Source organism: Plectropomus leopardus, chromosome 17, assembly GCF_008729295.1.
Source record: "Plectropomus leopardus isolate mb chromosome 17, YSFRI_Pleo_2.0, whole genome shotgun sequence".
NCBI classification, from domain to species: domain Eukaryota; kingdom Metazoa; phylum Chordata; class Actinopteri; order Perciformes; family Serranidae; genus Plectropomus; species Plectropomus leopardus.
This window is the reverse complement of record NC_056479.1, coordinates 5511916-5532275: the sequence shown is the minus strand read 5'-3', so window position 1 is coordinate 5532275 and position 20360 is coordinate 5511916. Positions and strand designations below refer to the sequence as shown.

General features: G+C 38.6%; 2 protein-coding genes across 6 annotated transcripts; both read left to right on the top strand.

Moving 5' to 3' along the window:
• The first annotated feature begins 1824 nt into the window (after positions 1-1824).
• On the top strand, positions 1825-7023 carry srsf2b (serine and arginine rich splicing factor 2b). Of its 4 annotated transcripts, none has more exons than XR_006106700.1 (4): positions 1825-2435; positions 3103-3401; positions 5536-5608; positions 6852-7023. XR_006106700.1 is itself a non-coding variant. In XM_042504581.1 (3 exons), the coding sequence occupies exons 1-2, from the start codon at positions 2047-2049 to the stop codon at positions 3386-3388; spliced, it is 687 nt and encodes a 228-aa protein (XP_042360515.1). In that variant the 5' UTR covers positions 1825-2046; the 3' UTR covers positions 3389-3401; positions 3752-4914. The 4 variants fall into 4 exon arrangements, 2 of the variants coding, with proteins under 2 accessions (XP_042360515.1, XP_042360514.1); XR_006106699.1 differs by having other exon boundaries at positions 3091-3401; XM_042504581.1 differs by lacking the exons at positions 5536-5608; positions 6852-7023 and adding an exon at positions 3752-4914 and having other exon boundaries at positions 3091-3401.
• Positions 7024-9011: 1988 nt separating this feature from the next.
• Positions 9012-18485, top strand: mfsd11 (major facilitator superfamily domain containing 11). Of its 2 annotated transcripts, none has more exons than XM_042504539.1 (14): positions 9012-9337; positions 10018-10136; positions 10233-10288; positions 10744-10851; positions 10941-11020; positions 11102-11198; positions 11302-11360; positions 11471-11618; positions 13921-13964; positions 14047-14112; positions 14202-14327; positions 14616-14790; positions 15927-16062; positions 16306-18485. In XM_042504539.1, exons 2-14 carry the CDS (start codon positions 10041-10043, stop codon positions 16465-16467), a joined length of 1353 nt encoding a protein of 450 aa, XP_042360473.1. In that variant the 5' UTR covers positions 9012-9337; positions 10018-10040; the 3' UTR covers positions 16468-18485. The 2 variants fall into 2 exon arrangements, with proteins under 2 accessions (XP_042360473.1, XP_042360472.1); XM_042504538.1 differs by having other exon boundaries at positions 9973-10136.
• Positions 18486-20360: the final 1875 nt, after the last annotated feature.

Below are 20360 nucleotides of genomic sequence, written 5' to 3'. Positions count from 1 at the left end.
ATGTTACTTAATCTGCAACATCACGATATTTTCCTTTCAAGTGAGATTGAAGGAGACTGGGAACATGTGCACAAGTGTCAGCCATATATTCAGGGATACGTTGGCAAGTATCATGCAGTTCTACATGATCTCCTGGCTTCAGATAGAGCGTTATGTCATTTTTGCTATAGGTTAAAGGTTTTCAATTCCCAAAGAGGTTGTGGCGTCTGTACAAGAGGGTGTATTTAATTTGAGAAAATGCTGTATTTGAAAGTACCTGAAGAGGTAATGTGCATTATTCTAGTCCACATTTAATACACAAATCAGTATTATTATTGTTTTATCAAAGTGATGTTGCAGGGAGAGAGTTATGTAGGTATGCATCATCCTTTTAAATTTCATCAGTTGAAATATGGTGTTGAAAATCTGTCTTTGCCTCCAGAGAGTGTATCTCCCAGTCATCTTCAGAAACTTCTACATCTAAGTCCCTAAGACCAAAACGATCTATTTTTATTAGACGATTTTTTAGATATATTTGCATAAAGTTTGTACAGGGCGAGACAGGGACCCTGTTAAAGGACTATCAAAATGTAACTCTGGATCTGTAGGTAAGTATTTTGAATGAATATTATTGATTCTTCACACTACAGAGCAGATCATTGTCACTGTACACATATGACTTTGCTAATCCTTCTCTCTGCCCACAGAGTACAGATAGAGCTTTAGGAGCAGAGGAGATGTAGTGGGATTTTCTATTGTGACCGGGGGTTTTCTATATATTTCTATAACATATATATTGCATCAAAATAAATCTCATTCTCTTTGAATGCATGCCCTGTGTTCTGTGTCCATGCTTGAGTCCACCCCCTCAGCTCTAATTAATAACATCATAAACACAGCCAGGTTCTGGTGATATAAAATAAAATTAAACTTGGAAAAACTCACAAATAAATCAAGTCAGTCATTGTAAATGGTGCATGCGCTCTGATTTCACCCATCAAACCACAAGACATATTGTTTGTGTAACATGCTTGCTTAAAAATAGGTTTTTTTCAAAGGTTTTGTAATTGCTTTTCACTTAAATAAAGAAAACCCCCCTCACTGAGTGCACATGCTCCAACACTGTTAAAACATATCAGGAAAGAAAAAAACGAAGGAAAATGTTAACATTTCTTTTTGGAAAAGAAGCTGCGTTGTTGTATCTGAGGAACCAAACTGTGAAAAATCTTGCAGCAAATGCATTTGAGTGGTAAATAAATGTATGCCACAAATGAATACTGCACAAGCACCTACCCCCCCATCCAACAGGAACTTCTTTATTGATGTCAGTAATTTTAGCCAGTCATGTAATGAAACAAAGTACTTATACTTTGCTACATCTACCTAAGTATTTTTTGGGAGTATCTGTATTTTTTATATTTCTGTCAACTTTCACTTTTTCTCCAATACATTTCCAACAAAAAGTTGAGTTATAAAATGGGGAAGGAAAGAAGGATCAGATGGGCAGATGAAGAAAAGGAAGGAAAGGATTTTGTTCTTTTTGTTCTTTAATTATTATTATTTTGCTTATTTTCAGGTTATTTGCTTACATTTTTTTACTTAATTATTGCTTATGTTAATCTTACTGCCTTCGTCTCGTGTTTTTGAAAGCAATCAAGTCAATTTTCTCAGGTTTCGAAGAGTTAAGTCGCGGATCTGAATACTTCATCTGTGCTTGTTGCTGTGTTTGGTACGGCACGTTTATCATTGGAAATTAAAGATTCCTTGAGGGGGCGCTGGTGAGGCAGATACAGGGCAAATGTGACACAGAGGAGCGCCTTATTTCTGAAGAAGAAGAAGAAGCAGCATCACACTGAGGGCAGAGTTGAGCGCGAGGCGGGCGGAGTTGTGTGAAGAAGTCAGGTATTTTGAGGCTGTGCAGCCGTAAATTTCGCACAGACGAGGTGAGCCCGTGTAAAGTGCACTCCCGTGTGTGTCTGTGTGGACTTTTACAACCAGGTAGGCCCAATTGTAGCCCAGATATAAACTATTTTGAGGAAGGCTGCAAGGCCTTACAGGTTAATCACCATGAGTTACGGTAGGCCTCCGCCAGACGTCGACGGCATGACTTCCCTCAAAGTGGACAACTTAACGTACCGGACGTCGCCCGAAACTCTCAGACGGGTATTTGAGAAGTATGGTCGGGTAGGGGACGTCTATATACCCCGAGACCGCTACACGAAAGAAAGCCGGGGTTTCGCGTTTGTGCGGTTCCACGACAAACGGGACGCCGAGGACGCGATGGACGCCATGGACGGCGCGCTCCTGGATGGACGGGAGCTGCGAGTCCAGATGGCCCGGTACGGCAGACCCCCAGATTCCCACTACGGAGGCGGTGGTGGAGGTGGAGGCGGTGGAGGTGGCGGAGGCCGTCGAGGAGGACCGACCAGGAGGTACAGCGGACGGCGGAGCAGAAGGTAAGAATGCAACAGCTAGTTAGATAGCCATCTTAAAGTCGCGTGGACGCCGGACTCCATTGAAGGATTTGCATGTTCAGGTTGCCGTCGGTGTGCAGACCAGTACACTTTCTCATAGAACAAAAGCGAAGTATTTTTTTCGAACCCGCAAGAGTCATTCAGCAAATCGGCACCAATTAGTTGTAAGTAACCATTTCTGAAATCATCGGTTTCTTTTACAAAATCGTTATTCTTGGAGGGTTGTATGAGAAGTGGGGCTCACTTGTAACTTTTCAGATTGTCAATAATATTCAATATCTTAGTGGATCATTTGAATGCCGATTTTTCCAGGACAACCTACTCATCCATAACTGTACAGCACATTTATTATTTTAGCGATTTTGTAATGTTTGAGCCAAGCAGCCACAATCTGAGACATATGTTTTGAAAAACAGATTTTAAGTTAGTGTGCTTCAGGATGTATTGTCTGCTAATGCCATCTAATTTATCCATTTAATCTTTTAGTGGAGAGGTTACTGAACTCAAATTGAGTCTGTTTAATATCTCTGCTGTATCATTTGAGTTCATGAGCACCATCCCAGTACACATTTTACTGAGTTCAGTTCCAGCTGTTTTCATGTCATAGATGATAACCCAACCCACTGAATGTACCCAGCTCTTCCCCCAGCCCGAGACACAGAAGACGCAGCAGGTCCCGCAGCAGGAGCCGCTCTCGTTCCAGAAGCCGCTCCCGCTACAGCAGATCCAGGTCCCGGTCTTACTCCCGATCCAAGTCTCGCTCTCCAAGGAACAAGAAGGCCAAGGCCAAGTCCCAGTCTCGTTCCAGATCTAGATCTAGATCCAGGTCCAAGTCCAGGTCCAGAAGCCGCACCCCTTCTTCCAAAAGAGGATCCAGATCGAGATCTAAAAGCCAGCCCAAGTCCGCAGCAGAAAATGGAGGCGAAACCCCGTAGAGCTCCACATTAGGTGAGATTTGACTAGATGTCTCTGTTGCACAGGACATAAGAGATTTGTTTTGATTCCGGTGTCTTTTTTTTAATAGCTGTTAGTGCCAGGATGGGAGACCTAATTACCCCTTAAAACTGAAACTTTAAAAACTTATCTTAACTAATCTCATCATACTTTTAAATATAGAAGTTGCTGAAACACAAATTTCCCCCCGTAAAGTTGCATTGCGGGATCATTTTTTTCATTCTCCTTCATAGTCACATGTCCTGTCATACACAGTACTCAGAATTTTCACTGAATACTAAGCTAAGTGTTTTTGAAGAACAGTTCTGATGGTAAATCAAATCTGGAATTTTCTCCTTCCCAAGCTGCGGCCTCCTGTTTGCTAAAGTGGAGTTTGAGCTGAGCTGAGGCAGTATGAGCAGTTAGACGGTATGTGGTGAGCCGCCCTCGGCCCACCTGCTGCTGGTGAGGGTTTCTGTGCAGCGGGGTGGAGGCAGTCAGTGTTGGGGTTTGGTGTTGAGGTACGTGTGTGTGTATCCGCTACTTGATGAACTGTCTTCCAGGTCTCGTCCCCAGTCGGGGGACGCTGATGCTTTGGTGGAGCTAAGGTTTGTCTTCCTTTCATGTCAGTTCCATTTTCTAACATCTATGCTTGTACCACATTGTCATGCAATATATTGTAAGTAAAAAACAGATTCTAGTGGGGTAAGAGGGCCATATTCAGATAGGAAACTTTCCATATCCTGCAAGAATCAGCCTGAAGCATCAACTATTCAAAAACCAAATCAATACTGTTTGATGTGTAACATGTAGCACGTCCCAAAACACACTAAACTCACAAAGCAATTTAATCAACTGAAACAAAAAATATGTGTGTTTTCGTTACCGTAGATTTATATTTATAGTCTGCCATGTTCTACAGTTGCCCAGAATGGACAAATCAAGCACTCACCTTGGATAAGGCCTTCTGTGTTTTTGTGTCAGCTACCATAGCTCTACAAACTTGGCACACAGGACAAGTTTCATTTCTGCAACCTCACTGCTAGATGACACTACGTCCCACACAGGAGATATTTAATCTGCCTCTTATTTTTTTCGATTCAATTGTGTGGTCTCTGTTGTCTCACGAAATAGTGGCCGTGCTCATTACAAGTTCCCAGATGATGTCCCTTAAATGTCTGGTTTTGTCCGACCAACAATCCGAAACTCAAAAACATTCAGTTTGTGATATGAAAAAGGAAAAGCGGCAGATCCTCGCCTCCTTGAGACGGTGATTCCAGAGAATGCATTTCTGCTTAAAATGACTTAGAAGTTGTGTTCATAATGAAAATGGTCGGTCATCAGTTTTCATCGGTAAATGGTATCAGTTCTATTTGCAACATTATGTGAATTTTAAAAAACACCTAAAAACCTCAAGAAGCGGGCCGTTCAGGTAGAATGGCAGTCTGGTGAGCAATTTAACAAGACATGGTCAGAAAATTTGGAAGAAATCAGGGAAAATAGTTACAAGGAAATTACCCAATAATAACAACAAAAAAAGAGATTAAAAAACAAACAAGAAAATAATCCACCCCCCAAAAAACACAAGAAAAACAGGTCTTATTTTGGTCACTTTCTGCTTATTGCAATGCATCTTGTCTTGCCAAGTTGCTCACTGCCATTTTCCCCATGTTTTCAAAAGAAATTGAGCTAATTTGCCGAAGTTTTATAGGGTCAGAAAGCTTGTGAAAGACGTTGGACACAGCACAAGAACACTGTTGTTGATGTAGGTTTCTGAGAATCAACAGCAAAAACTGTGAGCTGTGCATTTTGTAAAAGTAACTACAGGAATATAGTGTATATATATATATATATATATATATATATATATGTGCAGAAATGTCTTTTAAAATTACAGCCGCAGGATGAATTTAGGATTGACAGAGGACGTATAGGGATGTTTGTGGCATTGATGATGTAGATAATTCTAATAATCATTTAATTATCAGTGGAACTAAACCTTACAAATGCAGTATATCAGTATATTTTTATAAATGTGTGGTCATTTCACAGCTCATTAAATGTGCCCAGCTGATTAGTATCAGCTTTTTTTAAAAAAAGGTTCTCGTTGACATTACGTTCTGTATCCTAACTTGTGCTGTTCTCACAGATTTCAGGTGAAGACTGACCGCTTCAAGTCCAAGTCTGAATCCAGCGCAAGCAACAGTGTCGTGCTGTAAAAGGTTATTATTATTGTCTTCCATGCTTTGGTTTTTTTTATTCATTTGGTCACAAAGAAAGCGTTGTCATTTCATGGATGTGCTGTGATTTTTTTTTTTTATTCTGGTTTTTAAAAATCTGGTTCAGTGTGGAGAGGGAATACTGTTCTGACCTGGTTTTGTGATCTCGACAGGATAATACACGAGTTCTGTTTGTAAGAGTCGCCCCTCTTCTTTACGTTCATTTCCTGATGGGCCTGTATCAAAAAGCGAGTGCAGTCCAGTTTCCTTTGACTTTTCTGATTTGATACATTGATCCTGGATCACCTGTGGCACCAGCTGACTCGATCCAGTGATGATTAATAATGAAAGAAATAAACTGTAATCCTACAATATTTATTTCTGAAAACAAAGATGTTAGTAACTGACGCTTTTTTATTATCAGTTAATCTATCGATCATTGTCTAGATTTAGTTTTTTTGGTCTATAATGTTTTTGTTAACTCAAACAATTTAATAATCATCCAAATAGTATCTGGTTTTCTTTTCTTTTTGATAATTAATCAGTCTGTTTTTTACAGTCTCCCTTTTTACCTAATATAGTGCTCCCGTCCACGTTGACATCGTGCAGAAATGTAGATTTATTTTATTGCATCAGCCATGGTGATCTAAAGTAGTGAGTGAGCCAGCTTCACGATGCCAGAAAGCTAGAATTAAACCCAAAGTTATCTTGCTAACACGTTAACCCGGCTTTTTGATGCATGCCTGTGTTGTGAACACACACAGTCAGGTTCGTTAGACACAACGGAGCGTCATTTGCTACTTTTTATTTCTTACTCAACAAGAAATAAATCCAAAAGGAACTACTGGACAAGGACCTTTAAAATTTGCTTTTATTATTGTTCTCATATCGGTGGAAACATTTCATGAAAACCGACCCTTAAGAACATAATGAAGTCACCGGCCCCTTTATGATCCTTGCTTTTAAGCGGCTCAGGGTGTCTTTGTTTAGACAGGACAGCAAATAATTTTAACTCCAATGTGTTAAATGTAACATACAGTGAAGCGACAGCGGTGATGTGCAGGCTATCAGTATGAAGATTGTTTCAGGTCAGCGAAAGGTCATCACAAATCTGCTCATCTCCTTTAAATCTTATTTCAAATCTTACAGGACGCCATTTACTGGACTCGAGACAAAGTGTTTTTTTTTTTTTTTTCTCTGAAATTTTCTATCCTAATCCTGCTTGTATGTTTGTTTTGTGCACTAGGCGCAGTTGTGTAGCAGTTGAGTATTGCTGGTTAGCTGTTAAGGTGGCGTGTTGCTCTGCTGAGTGCTTGGATGTATCCAGTATTCTCCAGAATGCTCCTGTGACTACCAGTGGTACGGTTGCTGCAGTCTCGCCCTTTGTAAGATGAAGTGTTTTTTTTTTTTTTTTTCTCCCCATAATGGTCATGGATGAAAATGTGAGTTTCATTAAAGATTCAGTGTTTTTGTCTACGATGGTCTCTTTTTTTTTCATTTCTCAGTTTTATTTCGGGGTTGTACATGTACATCTTCTTCATGGCAACAACATGCTTCAAAATCCCAAAAAAAGCAGCACTGAAGGAAGTATTCAGATTATTAAAAAGAAAAGATTTTATTGACAACAACAGCAGCACAGTGCTCTCCACATACTCAAACACATCTTGGGTTAAAACAAACATGAAAAAAATTACTATAATTCAATTTTGACAATAATTGCAAAAAAATAGGGGGAAAATAAATTTAGAGACAAAAACTATGTTGTTTTTTGTATTCAGATCTTAATCTTCAGTAGAAGTACTAATACCTCACTGAATATACTCCTGGAAGTCCTGCATTCAAAACCCTCACTGACTAAAAGTATACAGGTATAATAAGCACAATGTACTTTCAAATATGACATGTAAAAGTAGTTATTGTGCAGCTCCCTCTGTGTTTCACTATTATATCTGATGTTTCTGGATTAATATTCCTGTTGCATTAGTATGTATGTTTAAGGTTTCTGTATTTTAACTCCTTTATACTGTTGGGTAGTTAAATCTGCAGCAATATATATTCTGTAAGATTATGTCTATAGCAAGGCTGTCCTGTAAGAGCCACACATTTCTACAGTTAGTTTTCAGCTTTGTGACAAAACATTTTCCAGCTGATCCAAGGGCTTTTAAATCATTTATTTAGCCCAAGAAGGAGATTTTTTTTTTTCAACACATTCAGGAGCACTTTATACTTCTGTTTACCACAATCGTTCCAAATCCACAATCCATGTCTCTACATGGATGCATGGTTTTCATGTGACAGGAAGGGGGTGAAAAACTCATCTTAAAAGTAACTAAAGATGCACACAAATGTAGTGGAGTAAAAAGTATAATATTTACATCCAAGATGTATTGCAGTAGTTAGAAAAAGAAGCACCACAAATCGAAATACTCAAAAGTACCTTAAATTTATACTCAGATCAGAATCAAGCTTAACTCAAAGCAGGTTTTCACATACAAGGAATTAGCTGTAGAGTATTGGTGCATAACATACACATATGAATAGAAAACTAATTTAACAGTAAAGACAAGTATTTCAAATATAAAGATGTAAACCAGGAATAGTAGAAAACTACAATAAGCATGAAAGAATACATACATACAGAATACATAAATATATATTCAATATCTATCTATCTATCTATCTATCTATCTATCTATCTATCTATTTATCTATCTATCTATATATATATATATATATATATATATATATATATTATATATATACATACATATACATACATATATATCAAAAATAAAAATAAAAATTGAGAGATTATTTCAGGCTTAAAAAAATATTTAAAATGTACAGAACAGGTATGGCAAAATACATATTCAGTAATTGCAGGGAAGTAAAAATGAAAGGCCATAGCAAACAACAGCAAAGTAAAAAAAATTTAAAAAGTGAACATCTTAATGTTATAATAAAGCAAAAAGATTTAAAGAGCAAAATAAAATGAAATAAATTGATTAACACATCATGGGAAAAATAAATTAATCTAAGTTATTAGATACAGTGGGGAAATGTTTTAGAAAATTACTTTTGTGCTTTTATCCCTTATATTGCAGTTTGTGACAACAAACACTGCAACGTTTTTATTTTTTGTATTTGCGCAAACCGGAAGTAGTTTTATTGGTTTACCAGCCGTAGCGTTACCCCCATAAGGTCAAAAGCGTTTGGGTATTTTCTAAAGAAAATATTTGATACTTGTAAAACGTATCAACGGACGTATTTTTAAAGTAGTTATTTACGCCTGGCTTAGTGTGAAGTGCAACTAATAAACAACTAACCGGAAGTAGAATCCATTTTCATAAAAACAAGCAACACTACTGGATAGGTCTAAGCAGAGTCACTGTTAGTGAACGCTCTCCGCTTTGAACGTTTGTAAATCGACGATTTAATGCTACAGGCGCAGTAAGCAAATGATAGCACTACAGTCAGCTGATTCATTCACATGACTGCCCTCTTCCAGTTTCTGGCAAGTCCTGTCTACCGGTGCTCCAAAAGTATTCCGTATTTTCTCTTTTACACGACGGGAACCAACATGTTCAAGTTAGTTTAGAAACTACACGGAGAAGATGAATAGTTGATGATATCGGGACTTTCACAAAGAGCTAACTATGTTACTAATAACACCCTGAGTCCGCACAAAGAGGAGCAGCCAGAGGGGTTAGCTAAACAGCTTCAGCATTTTTGGTAAGTTGTTTTGTGTCAGACATCACAGTTTTTTTCTCAAATTTGACATTACACCAACGAAAAGACACATCTGTCGCTTGTCATAAGATTTTGTGTCGACCTTCCTCAGTTAAAGAAGTAAACACCGAGACAAACCTCTTTTAAAAATCTAACTATTAAACACTCCGATGCTTATTGTCAAATCTAATGTCTGATAAAGCACACGATTAGGTGCTATTGCTATCCAAACGATCCATTTTATGATTCGGCATACAGTTTACCAATTAACAAGACTTCTTTTAAGCATAGCTTTAAGTAAGATAGCTAATTCTAGGTTCTTTATCCACCACAACACACTGAAACAGGTGGCAGCGCGAAGTAGGGATTTATACTTAAAGTTATTATTTTATTGAAATATACTACTGTTATGTTGATCTCTTATGTGCCGATATTATCAGTGTTTGATGTCGAATCAAAACAGTGTCTTGAAACATTTATAAATATCAAAGTCTTGTACATGCCTATGTATCTGTGATAAACAAGACTTTTTTGAATGAAGTTTGGTGTGACAATTGTTACTTTTCAGCAAGTGTTCTTATGAGTCAATAAAGCTGCTTTTTTTTTTTAGATGTCTGCTTCTCTTCTTATATTCTCAGATGTGCTGTTCACTCCAGTAGATTTTTATTTTTCACTTCCTCAAGGAATAAGCAAGTATACTGCAAAAATGAGTCCAGAGGGGAAAAGGCTGTTGAACATCATCATCCTAGGCTTTGGATTTATGTTTATGTTCACTGCTTTTCAAACGTGTGGCAATATAGAGGTAGGTTGCATTTGCTACATTCTGGATTGATCTCACTAAATTTGTGATAAAATACATGTCTTAAGTCCTAAACTGTCCTCTGTCTTCATTTTACAGCAAACTGTAATAAAGAGCTTCAATAACACAGAATTCCATGGGAGCGGATACACAAGGTTGGAAGATTATAGTTTGTTTTTTTCAGATTCTCTAGTACACATCTGTGCAGATGTTAAGACAACACTACATGCTGTGGAACCAGTTTTGGCTGTTAGTTGGATTCTGAGCCAGACTTTCCCAGCATTGACACAGACCTGGTGGCACCTTCTATAATCAAATCTGGCACCCAAGAATTCCTTGAAGGATAATTGAATCTTAGGTAAACCATTTCAGGGAACAAAGTTTGCTCTGAGTTCAGTTTGCATCAGTCATCAAGGTTCCAGGAAACAACATACATGGTCACTTACAAAAAGAAAATCTTTGAAATCTTTGGGGGAAAGACCCTCCAAAAACGCATCAGTCTATATCTAAATCACAAAGCATCTTCTCTCAAAGTTTGTCCATGTGCTGGATTGTCTACACATTGTCTGTCACTGTATGCATTAACTGTACTGCTGTCTGTTGTTTTTAGCATGGCCATAATCTATGGCGTTTTCTCTGCATCCAACCTGATTGCCCCCTCAGTGGTGACTGTAATTGGACCACAGCTATCCATGTTTTTCAGTGGGCTTTTGTACAGGTAAGCCCACACTGACTAACACAACCCCCGCCCTGTCCTTTTTCATGCACATTCTGGCTTGTAATGTCTTGCAATGTTGTTTTCTACAGCGGTTACATAGCTATGTTCATTTACCCGTACACGTGGAGCTTCTACACAGCATCAGTGTTGGTTGGAATAGCAGCTGCAGGTAAAGTATCATCATCTAATGACCATGCCATATTAGAGAAAATTCTCAATATTCATATTGTCGATTTTTTCCCTGTTTTAGTCTTGTGGACAGCTCAGGGAAATGTGCTTGCCATAAACTCCACTGATACCACCATTGGAAGAAATAGTGGCATATTTTGGGCGCTGCTGCAGTTCAGGTGAAACTTTTTTGCCAACATGTAACCTGAATCTACTTTTATTTGGAACCGTGTTGTTTGGTGCATGTTTTGAGCTCTGAATGCAAACATCATCTCTCCGCAGCTTATTCTTTGGAAATCTGTACATATACTGTGCCTGGCATGGACACGTTCACATAACAGGTAAGAGGCAATCACTGCCTCCATATTCATATGTTGCTATTCATAGTTCCCGTGCGGACTTCTCATAAGAAGTTTCATTTTAAGCGTGTGACTCATGTTTTGTGTCTCAGAAAAAGACCGCAAGACCGTGTTCATCTCTCTCACGGTGATCAGTCTGGTGGGTTGCTTCCTTTTCTTTCTGATCCGGAAGCCTGACCCTGAACCTGCTGCTTCTGCTGATGTGCAGGCTGAATGCATAGAGAGCAGCTCCACAGCAAGGTGAGTTTTTAGAGGGGTTCGCATGAGGCCTGGAAGCATGGTATTTTGTCACTCTATGTTGCGTACAAGCCATGACAAACTTTATTACTCGTAAGTGACATACAACAACAGATTTTTTTTTCATACCACTCATCCCCTTCGATCAGTGAGTTCACTATGTCTCTAATCTTTTTCAGTCTAATAAATAAACTGTAAAATTGTCAGTGTCATTAAAGACCTATTTATCAAAGAGAGACCAATAGAGGGAAAAAACACAAAATGTCTGTGCGGGTTTTATTAAAGCAGCTTTTGTACAAAAAGGCATCTACACAACCAGGGGTCTGATCATGAGATGCCAAGACAGAACTATACACCAAGTATATATACAGTTTTGGTACAGCATGTGGATGGAGAAAGTCAAACAAAAGGTTAAGGAAGCTGAAACAAAGGGTTGCGTCCCGTCTGAATTGGCTGACAGTTTACCACCCTGATAACTAGCCACTTCACACCTTGTCATTTCCTATTTATCATATCTATGTCTTACATGCTGTGAGACTTCCTCTTGTGTCGCAGGTGTGGATGCATAAAAGCGGAAGTGTATAGAATGTGAAGGCTATGTCTATGATGCAAAATTCAAAAAGTTGAGTTACAGGATACAGTTTTTCATTACATTTAGTAATGTTGATATTCTTACACATTTTATCCTTATTAAACAGAGAAATGCAGCTATTCCTTATGAGTTAAAGTTTCTCTCTTACAGCAAACTCAGTAGCTTAATTGCCATGTTAGCTATCATAAAACATTCAAACTAGACAAAAACAAAATAAACTGATCCAAAACTGTCTGTTAGTCTTATGAAGACTAATTTCTACTCCCATTACATTGGAAATGAATTGTCCGTTTCAAACATTGTAAACGTCACTGCCCTCATATTTCCATGCGTCCTTTATGATGACAGATATACAGCCAATAGATGGCACTAGAGGGCAGAGTCAAAAGTTTAGTGAAGGATAGTGAAGGAGGTCGTAATTTTGTCCCTTTAGACAGAGACAATAAATACATCATGACTTTCGATCTCACTTGAACTATGCTACACTGCCTCGATGAAGGCTCTGTCCATCCATGGTTCGAACGTTTAACATAAATGAGTTCTTATACGTTGAGTTAGGTAGTCCATTATTTCAACAATCACCAGCTCTGGGTTGGTCAAAAATAAATCCTGAATTCACAGAGTTAAATGTGAGATGGATTTTTCCTGAAATCTCTCTATCTCTGCCTGTAATGTTATCCCCACCACTGGTACTGCTCATGTTTCCAAGCTTAGCTGCCTGTTCCACCAGTACAGACAGTTCTCTGGTGGTACATGCTGTGCACTACATAAAATATATTGCCTCTGTACAGCTCCTCCATATCAGTTTAATAGAAACATGAGCGTTTGTATTTCTAATGATGAATCAGGATTTCTAAATACTCTGGTATACTGCGACCCTGCCCCAAGCCTACTTCATAATTATTAAATGTGCTGTTTAAACAAGCTGGATCCTAATTAGGCCCTTTCCATGAGGATAAGCTGAGCTCAGGCTAAATATTTGTCTGTTTAAAAAAAGAAAAATGTGCCCATGTTCACCACCCCTACTGGTGGCTCTACTGAGTTTCCCACAGCTTGAAGTCCTTCGAAGAGCATCCCTGTTGAGTAAAATGTGCTGCTAGGGGGTACGATCATTCTGTCTTAAGTATATTTTGGGTCTGTGGCTCCCAATTCGTGGAATTCAAGATCTGTTGAGTGTAGCAAAGCTTTAAGGGATGATTTCTAAATAATTTACTGCACAGGGACCCTGGAACTGACCATTGATTGGAGATATTTATTTCATCACCGCTGTTGAGCTGTTGTCTGGGGGGCCCAATATGTCTAACAGTGCCCCCTGTTAAGCCTTTTTTCTGGAATAGTCACACTATTTCACAGGATTTCTACAAAATAAATCCTGGAAATGTCCTTGAGGTTTGTTTTTTTTTAAAGACAGATTGGAGCTAGGGTCATCTCCACCCAGAGCAAAGATGCTATTTTTTTCATCTCGGAACAGGACGAGACAGGTGACCTTTAAATGTAAATGCTATCCTTTGTTTTCTTTTCGTCATTTCTCTTTCAACCTGCTGTGATTCAGTTGCCACGACAACCGAGTCCAGTTCAGGGATGAGCTGGAAGGTGAATATGTCCAAGAAAAAATATGAGGCTGTGAAAGGTCAAAGGACAGGGAGCTTTTAGACAAAAAAAAAATCCATGCAGTTGTATCATCTATATCAGCTTTTGTCCTCCTCTTCTCAGCCCACCTCAGCCGAGCCTCATGTCACAAGCTCTGGATGCTTTTGGTAAGCTTTTAATAAAACTACATCCTCTTCATAAGCTTTTAACCCTTGCATAATAACATCAACCTGGACGTTTCTTTTGCAGTGAAAGCATTTAAAATGTTCGGCACCAAAGAGATGCTGCTGCTGAGCTTCTCCACAGGATACACAGGTGAGTGAAAAAAGAGAACGGTGTGTTCAGGTGTGAAAGATTTATTAGCAAGTCTGGATTCATGTGTTCTGCTCTGTCTGCTCTGTCAGGCCTGGAGCTCACTTTCTACAGCGGGGTGTACGGGACGTGCATCGGTGCCATGACGCGGTTCGGCCAAGATGCAAAGAGTTTAATCGGCATCTCTGGCATCTGCATCGGCATAGGCGAGATTTTAGGTGAGTCTTCTGGGTCCCTTCTTCACTGTATTTCTGAAACTAATCGAAGAAGTATTCAGATCGGTTTCTTCAGTAGAAGTGTGAAAATACTGTACTACAAGTAAAAATCCTGCCTTTAAAACATACTTGAAGTAGAAGTATCCGTTGTGTGGTAAAATGTTCCCTGTCAGTGTTGATGATGCAGTTTGTCACATGAAAGCAGTACAGAGAGAATGAGGAAACGACCTGATGAATATCACGCAGCAGCTAATAATCTATTTCCTTCCCCCCTCTGCTCCGTCCTGCCAGGAGGAGGTGTGTTTGGGATGCTGAACAAGTGCAGCCGCTTTGGGAGGAACCCAGTGGTGCTGCTGGGGCTCATCACCCACTATGTTGCTTTTTATTTGATTTTCCTCAACATCGCCAGCGATGCACCAATAGCCCCGGAGGCAGGGACAGATCTGAAGGCTTACATCACCCCCAGGTACAAACACCACAGTGAGGGGCTCCGCTCAAACTGAGTATTTCCTGAAGTAAGACAGTTAGTAAGTCAGTATGTCAGTTAGACCAGGCTCACTTCAGTAACTCAGGATTATTTATTTTATTTTATGTCTGAACTAATTAGACAAATGGTTGCAAATTAAGATGTCTAGAGCAAATTCTGTTCTACAAAGTTTAAATGACTGGTGGGAATGTACCCCTCCAGACCAGAACAGTCTTGATCAGGCTGATTTCAGTCTAAACCAGTCTTACAGTCAGTCTGTCAGGCTGACACACTGCTTTCTCAAAGTTCCTCTTTCCTTTTTGTACTGTGAACATGAGTCAGTTTACAGTTCATGTCAAATTTATCCTATTTTGTCTTGGCCTGTACAGTATTCAGCTTATGTGATGTTAAATACACTGTTGAAGTCACAAGTCTAAATATGCTATTTCCATGGCCCAGATCCAATCAAAAAACTTGGCCTTTGTCAACTAAGTACACACCTGTGGAGTTTCATGACTGCATCTTGCAGAGTTGTGATGCTATTGTGGTAACAAACACACACATAGAATTATGTTTATTTGTGATACAGACAGAGCAGACAGCAATTCAAACAATAATTCTATCATGTGAAGGCTGTTTTGTCTCTTGAACTAACTAAGTAGTATTTTCTTCCTATAAAATATTTGACCTAGAGTACTGAATAATACTTCATAGTTGAAATGTTTCTTATTTTACATCTTGTATAAAAAGAAGCTCACAGAGGAGTTCAAAGTGTTTAGTTCATCTGTACTTGTGTCAAAGTTTCAGCTCAGTGCTGCTTAAAGTTGTCTTTGCACTTTTTTTCCCGTTATATTTTTCTTAGAAGTCTAACGTGTGCTGTTACTGAACATTACGATTTTGTTTTTCTAATTTCTAATTTTGTGAACTAATTTGTCTGTGCTGGATGTCTCAGGTCTGCGTTTCAGGAACAAGTGGTTCTTAAACCAGCCGAGATTGTTTGAGTTGGCTTTATTAAACATTTAGATCCAGATGTAGTTTGATGCACAATAAGACCTGCTTGTTTTGGATCTCTTAATTTGTGACTGGATAACGCGATGTCTTTTTTAACATCACTGTTTGTGTGTTGTGTGGCTCAGTGTCGGCGTGGCGTTGTTCTGCAGCTTCCTGCTCGGTTTGGGTGACAGCTGCTTCAACACTCAGCTCCTCAGCATCATCGGCTTCACGTTCCACGACAACAGCGCCCCCGCCTTCGCCACCTTCAAGTTCATACAGGTGAGCTTCAGATGCAGTTCACTGTGACGATAGATTGAAAGAAGTTAGAAATTGTGTAAGAAGACATTTGAAGTACAACTGTAACATATGACAGAGTTTTAGGGCCACAATGATGATTTTTTTTTGAGACTTCGAAAATGAAGTCTTTATATGTGTCTCTCGTCTTAGTACCATTTATATGACTTTTACTTCAGATTTCTCCACTTAGTTTTACAGTTTGAACATGTTTTATTTCCTCTACAGTCCATCATGGCCGCGCTAGCCTTCTTCTACAGTAACTACCTGCTGCTGCACTGGCAGCTGCTCATCCTGGTCGTGGTGGGTTTTCTGGGCACCATCACCTTCTTTTGGGCCGAGTGGATGGCTGAGTCCAACAGGCGAGAGTCAGACTACGACAGCATCTGACTAATGTCTGGTGGGGATGAGGAGCTAGAGATGTTAATCTCTTCACGGCTGGAAGAATCATCCAGCGATGATGATGATGATGATGATGATGATGATGATGATGATGATGATGAACGTATCCCAGCCTCTGCAAACAGAGGCTGACACTGTGGTATGTTTATTTTCTTACAACTGGTCTGTACGAAGCCTGTTAGTGGCTGCAGGAACCAAACACTGATCTCAACATTAATCTGTACCTGAATTAAAAGCCATTAGGAGGTACTGTGTGAGCACAACATATACCTCATTTCGGTTCATTCCTGGCCTCTTTTCTTAGGTTTTGTGCGCATACATTCAAAATGAATCTGAACCAAAAATACTTAAATCAGACTTATTTGAGGAATGATGAATAGAGTTAATCACATAAAAAATACTTATGATTTGAGGCCTGTTTACAGTGATATAAAGAGGGGTAATTGGCCCCACTGCTAGTGCCTGTGTGAAGAGATCATAAGAAATAACACTGACTTTATCGGGAATCAGCTGCAGGTTTTAAGACAAAAATCTCCCCAACGGCATGTTTTCATTGGCTGCAGCTGCTCCAACTGCATGAACTGACTTTACGTTTAAGTCTGGCAGCATTCTATATATTTCATGTCACAAAGTCCCATTAAGACCAAAATACACAATTAATTATGCGAATCAAAGCCTGATATATCTTCTTCCTTTGCGCCATATAGCCCTGTCATTGTCCAAAAAATATCATAGAGCCACAATAATGCACTGAGTTACATACACTTTTATTACTCTAAACACACACACTTAAGTTTATTTTGACTAAATTCCCCATATGCCATCCTGCTGCCACAAATAATCACTAGAGCACCAAATGTGGATTAATCCGCTGCTTAAAATAGTCCCCAATAAATGCACTATTTCCTTCTCTTTGTTTACTAAAAACTACAGAGACTGGCAGTTTAATGCTACTTTTTTTTAAAACATGAAACTCTATAGTTTTGAGGTGTTTAAATACCTTTAGTAGGAACCAATGGGCTTAAAGCTGAACGCTACAAACAGGAAGCCAGAATATACAGACAGACAAACACATTGCTAATTTTGGTCTTTAATGGGATTTAATGAATATAAAAAAGTAGAACAATGCCAGCCTTATCCTTTAAAAGTTCTTTCACTCTCTTGTGAAGTCTCTTGCACTCACAAAAGCATGCCATGTGCAAAAAATTCATTCTTGATTACAATGAAATACTGACACAATAGCCCCCCCTCCTGGGTCCACATGTCTTTTATAATGCTGGGACGCTGACTGAGATAAACTCTACATGAAGTAGCTGTGCTGTGCATCTAATCCAGTCACAAGGTAATCACAATTTTAAAATAAAATTTTACGACAGATATTCTGCAAGTCATTTACCTGCCGAGCCTTCTTCGGCTTTGGTCATCTGACTTTTATTTAAAGCCAACATAGCAAAGTGGGAGCAAAGTAGCTAAAAGGGAAACGTTATGAAGACACCGAACTTTTCATATTTTGGTTGTGAGTGTGAAATTTTCACCCTCCATTCCTCTGTGATGCAGCTTTTCTTCTTTTCTCGTTCCTTCGTGATACACTAAGTGCTATGTAATTGGTTTAGGTGTAATGAGATCCTGCTGACTCTGCATTCCAGGAAACATTTCATAATTACAAGAGGATGACATCGTTTAGTTCAAATGGAATTAACAGAGGCTGTTTGGATTGAAAAAAACAGACCTGTTCTCTTATTTGCTATTTTTTTGCAACTCCTTATATGGAGAATGTTTCCAGGGCAAAAAAAAAAAAAAAAGAAGAGAGACGAAGAAATGGTAAACTGGGAGGAATTTAACGTTTTTATTTTTTTTTTATTTGGCTGGCAGTTTGGCTATAGAGGTTAAGTCAAGTTGGTCCACTGATTTGGTTTGGAGTACATATCTCATCATTGAAATTCGATTTAGACATTCAGGTTCCCCTCAGGATGAATTGTAAAAACTTTGGCGATAATGTTTAAAAATATCACAGTTGTCTTAAAGGGGCATGTCTGTTATTTAGTATTGCTCAAGTTGGTGGACTCAAAAGTGTCGTATTTCAAAGTGGTCATAGTCTAAAGTCAAGCTCCAGAAACGCTGGTGCCTACAATTCCCATAATGCAACTTGACAGTGTGTTATGTTACACCCTCCCTGCTTGGTAAATCTCAAGCTTTTGCTGTAAAAGGTGCACTGGAGTTTTCGGCCATGATTAGAGTATTAGTACTTTGTATCATGTACTCTACGTGAGCAGAAAGGTGCCAACAAAGAAGAAACACAAGTGATGAGAAAGAATGCTGTTAGCTAGTAAACATGAAAGTGAACAATGCAGGATTTCAGATACTTAAAAAGTCTCTCAAAAGTTGTTTTTTTTCTGTTTACAAAAAACTCCATAGGGCACCTTTAATGATTTGAAGCTGAGATAACACTGAGCCATAATGGACATTATATATGTTAAAGGGACAGCTCACCCCAGAATCATAAGTACATATTTTCCTCTTACCTGCAGTGATATTTATTCATCTTGATTGTTTTGGTGTGAGTTGCAGAGTGTTGGAGTAATCGGTCGTAGAGATGTCTGCCTTCTCTTCAATATAATGGAGCTATATGGCACTCAGCTTGTGGAGCTCAAAGTGGCAAAAAACATGATTGAAAAACTCAACAGCGATGTCGCATTTCAGAAATCATGACCCAGTTACTCAAGATAAGACCTTGTTATGAGCAGTTTTATGTAGGAATGATTTTATTTCTACTGAACTATGCCTGCCAACTGCAGGAAGGAACAATCATGATTGATAAATGGCACTACAGGGAAGAGGAAAATGTATTTTTAAAATTTGGGCTGAACTGTCCTTTTCACTGTTTTCACAGGCTGTAGAGAGCTAACCATGAAGAGTGAATTAATCTTGATTTGTAAAATCAGTGCAGTGCCCCTTTAACTTGCTAACATCGAAACAACAAAACCATGGACTTAGATTTTAGTCTTTCTCACAACTGGCTTCCTTTATAGCCTTACAAAGCTGCTGGCAATGCTGTGGAAACTCAGTTCATTTCTTTATAAATTACTGCTGTTCTTACACTCATAAAACCGATCTGATGCCAAACCAACACAGTGCTAAATATGAAAACATGTTGTCTTTTTCAGACAGCTGTATGTAATGTAGTGAAAAATGGCCACAAAGAACTATATCTTAGATGCTGTAGTTTTCGATTTCTCTTTTGTTTAAAGTGTCAGTGTATGAATTACATCACATTATTGTGGTTAATTTATTGCTAAATGAAACATTAAGGGTTGGGTTTTGCTCAAGTTTTGTTTCGTGTTGCAAATGCAATGGATGCAATCAATCTCAAGGATATTAAGGGAAATGCATGTGTACTATGAAGGGGATTTTATACTTGAATGTAATAATTAAGAGTGACACCCGAACTTTCGCTTGCTTGTTTTTATTATCAATAAAACATTATTTTGAACATTAGTTGTGTACTTTACCTGGACAAATCAAAATTTTACCATATTGTGTGGCATGAGCCACAGGACCATACCGTTAGGCTTAATTAATGTTTTAATCAGATAACACATCTCTTTTTTTTGAAAATCAGGCCCTTGGTTTGACACCACAGGACAGGAGCAGCTACCGTTTACAACAGTTTCTATATTGTGGAAATATCCAAGAATTCAGACAATAATGTGCTTTCATGTGACAATAATTACCAAATACAAAACCACTAACAAAATACAGTAAGATAGGGAATAAATAAAAAAACAACTTTAAGGCAACTTTTTGCAGGGGTATTACACAATAAAAATAATATTTTAAAGATTTACTTTTTCCATATAGTTTTTGGTTCTATCCTTTAACAA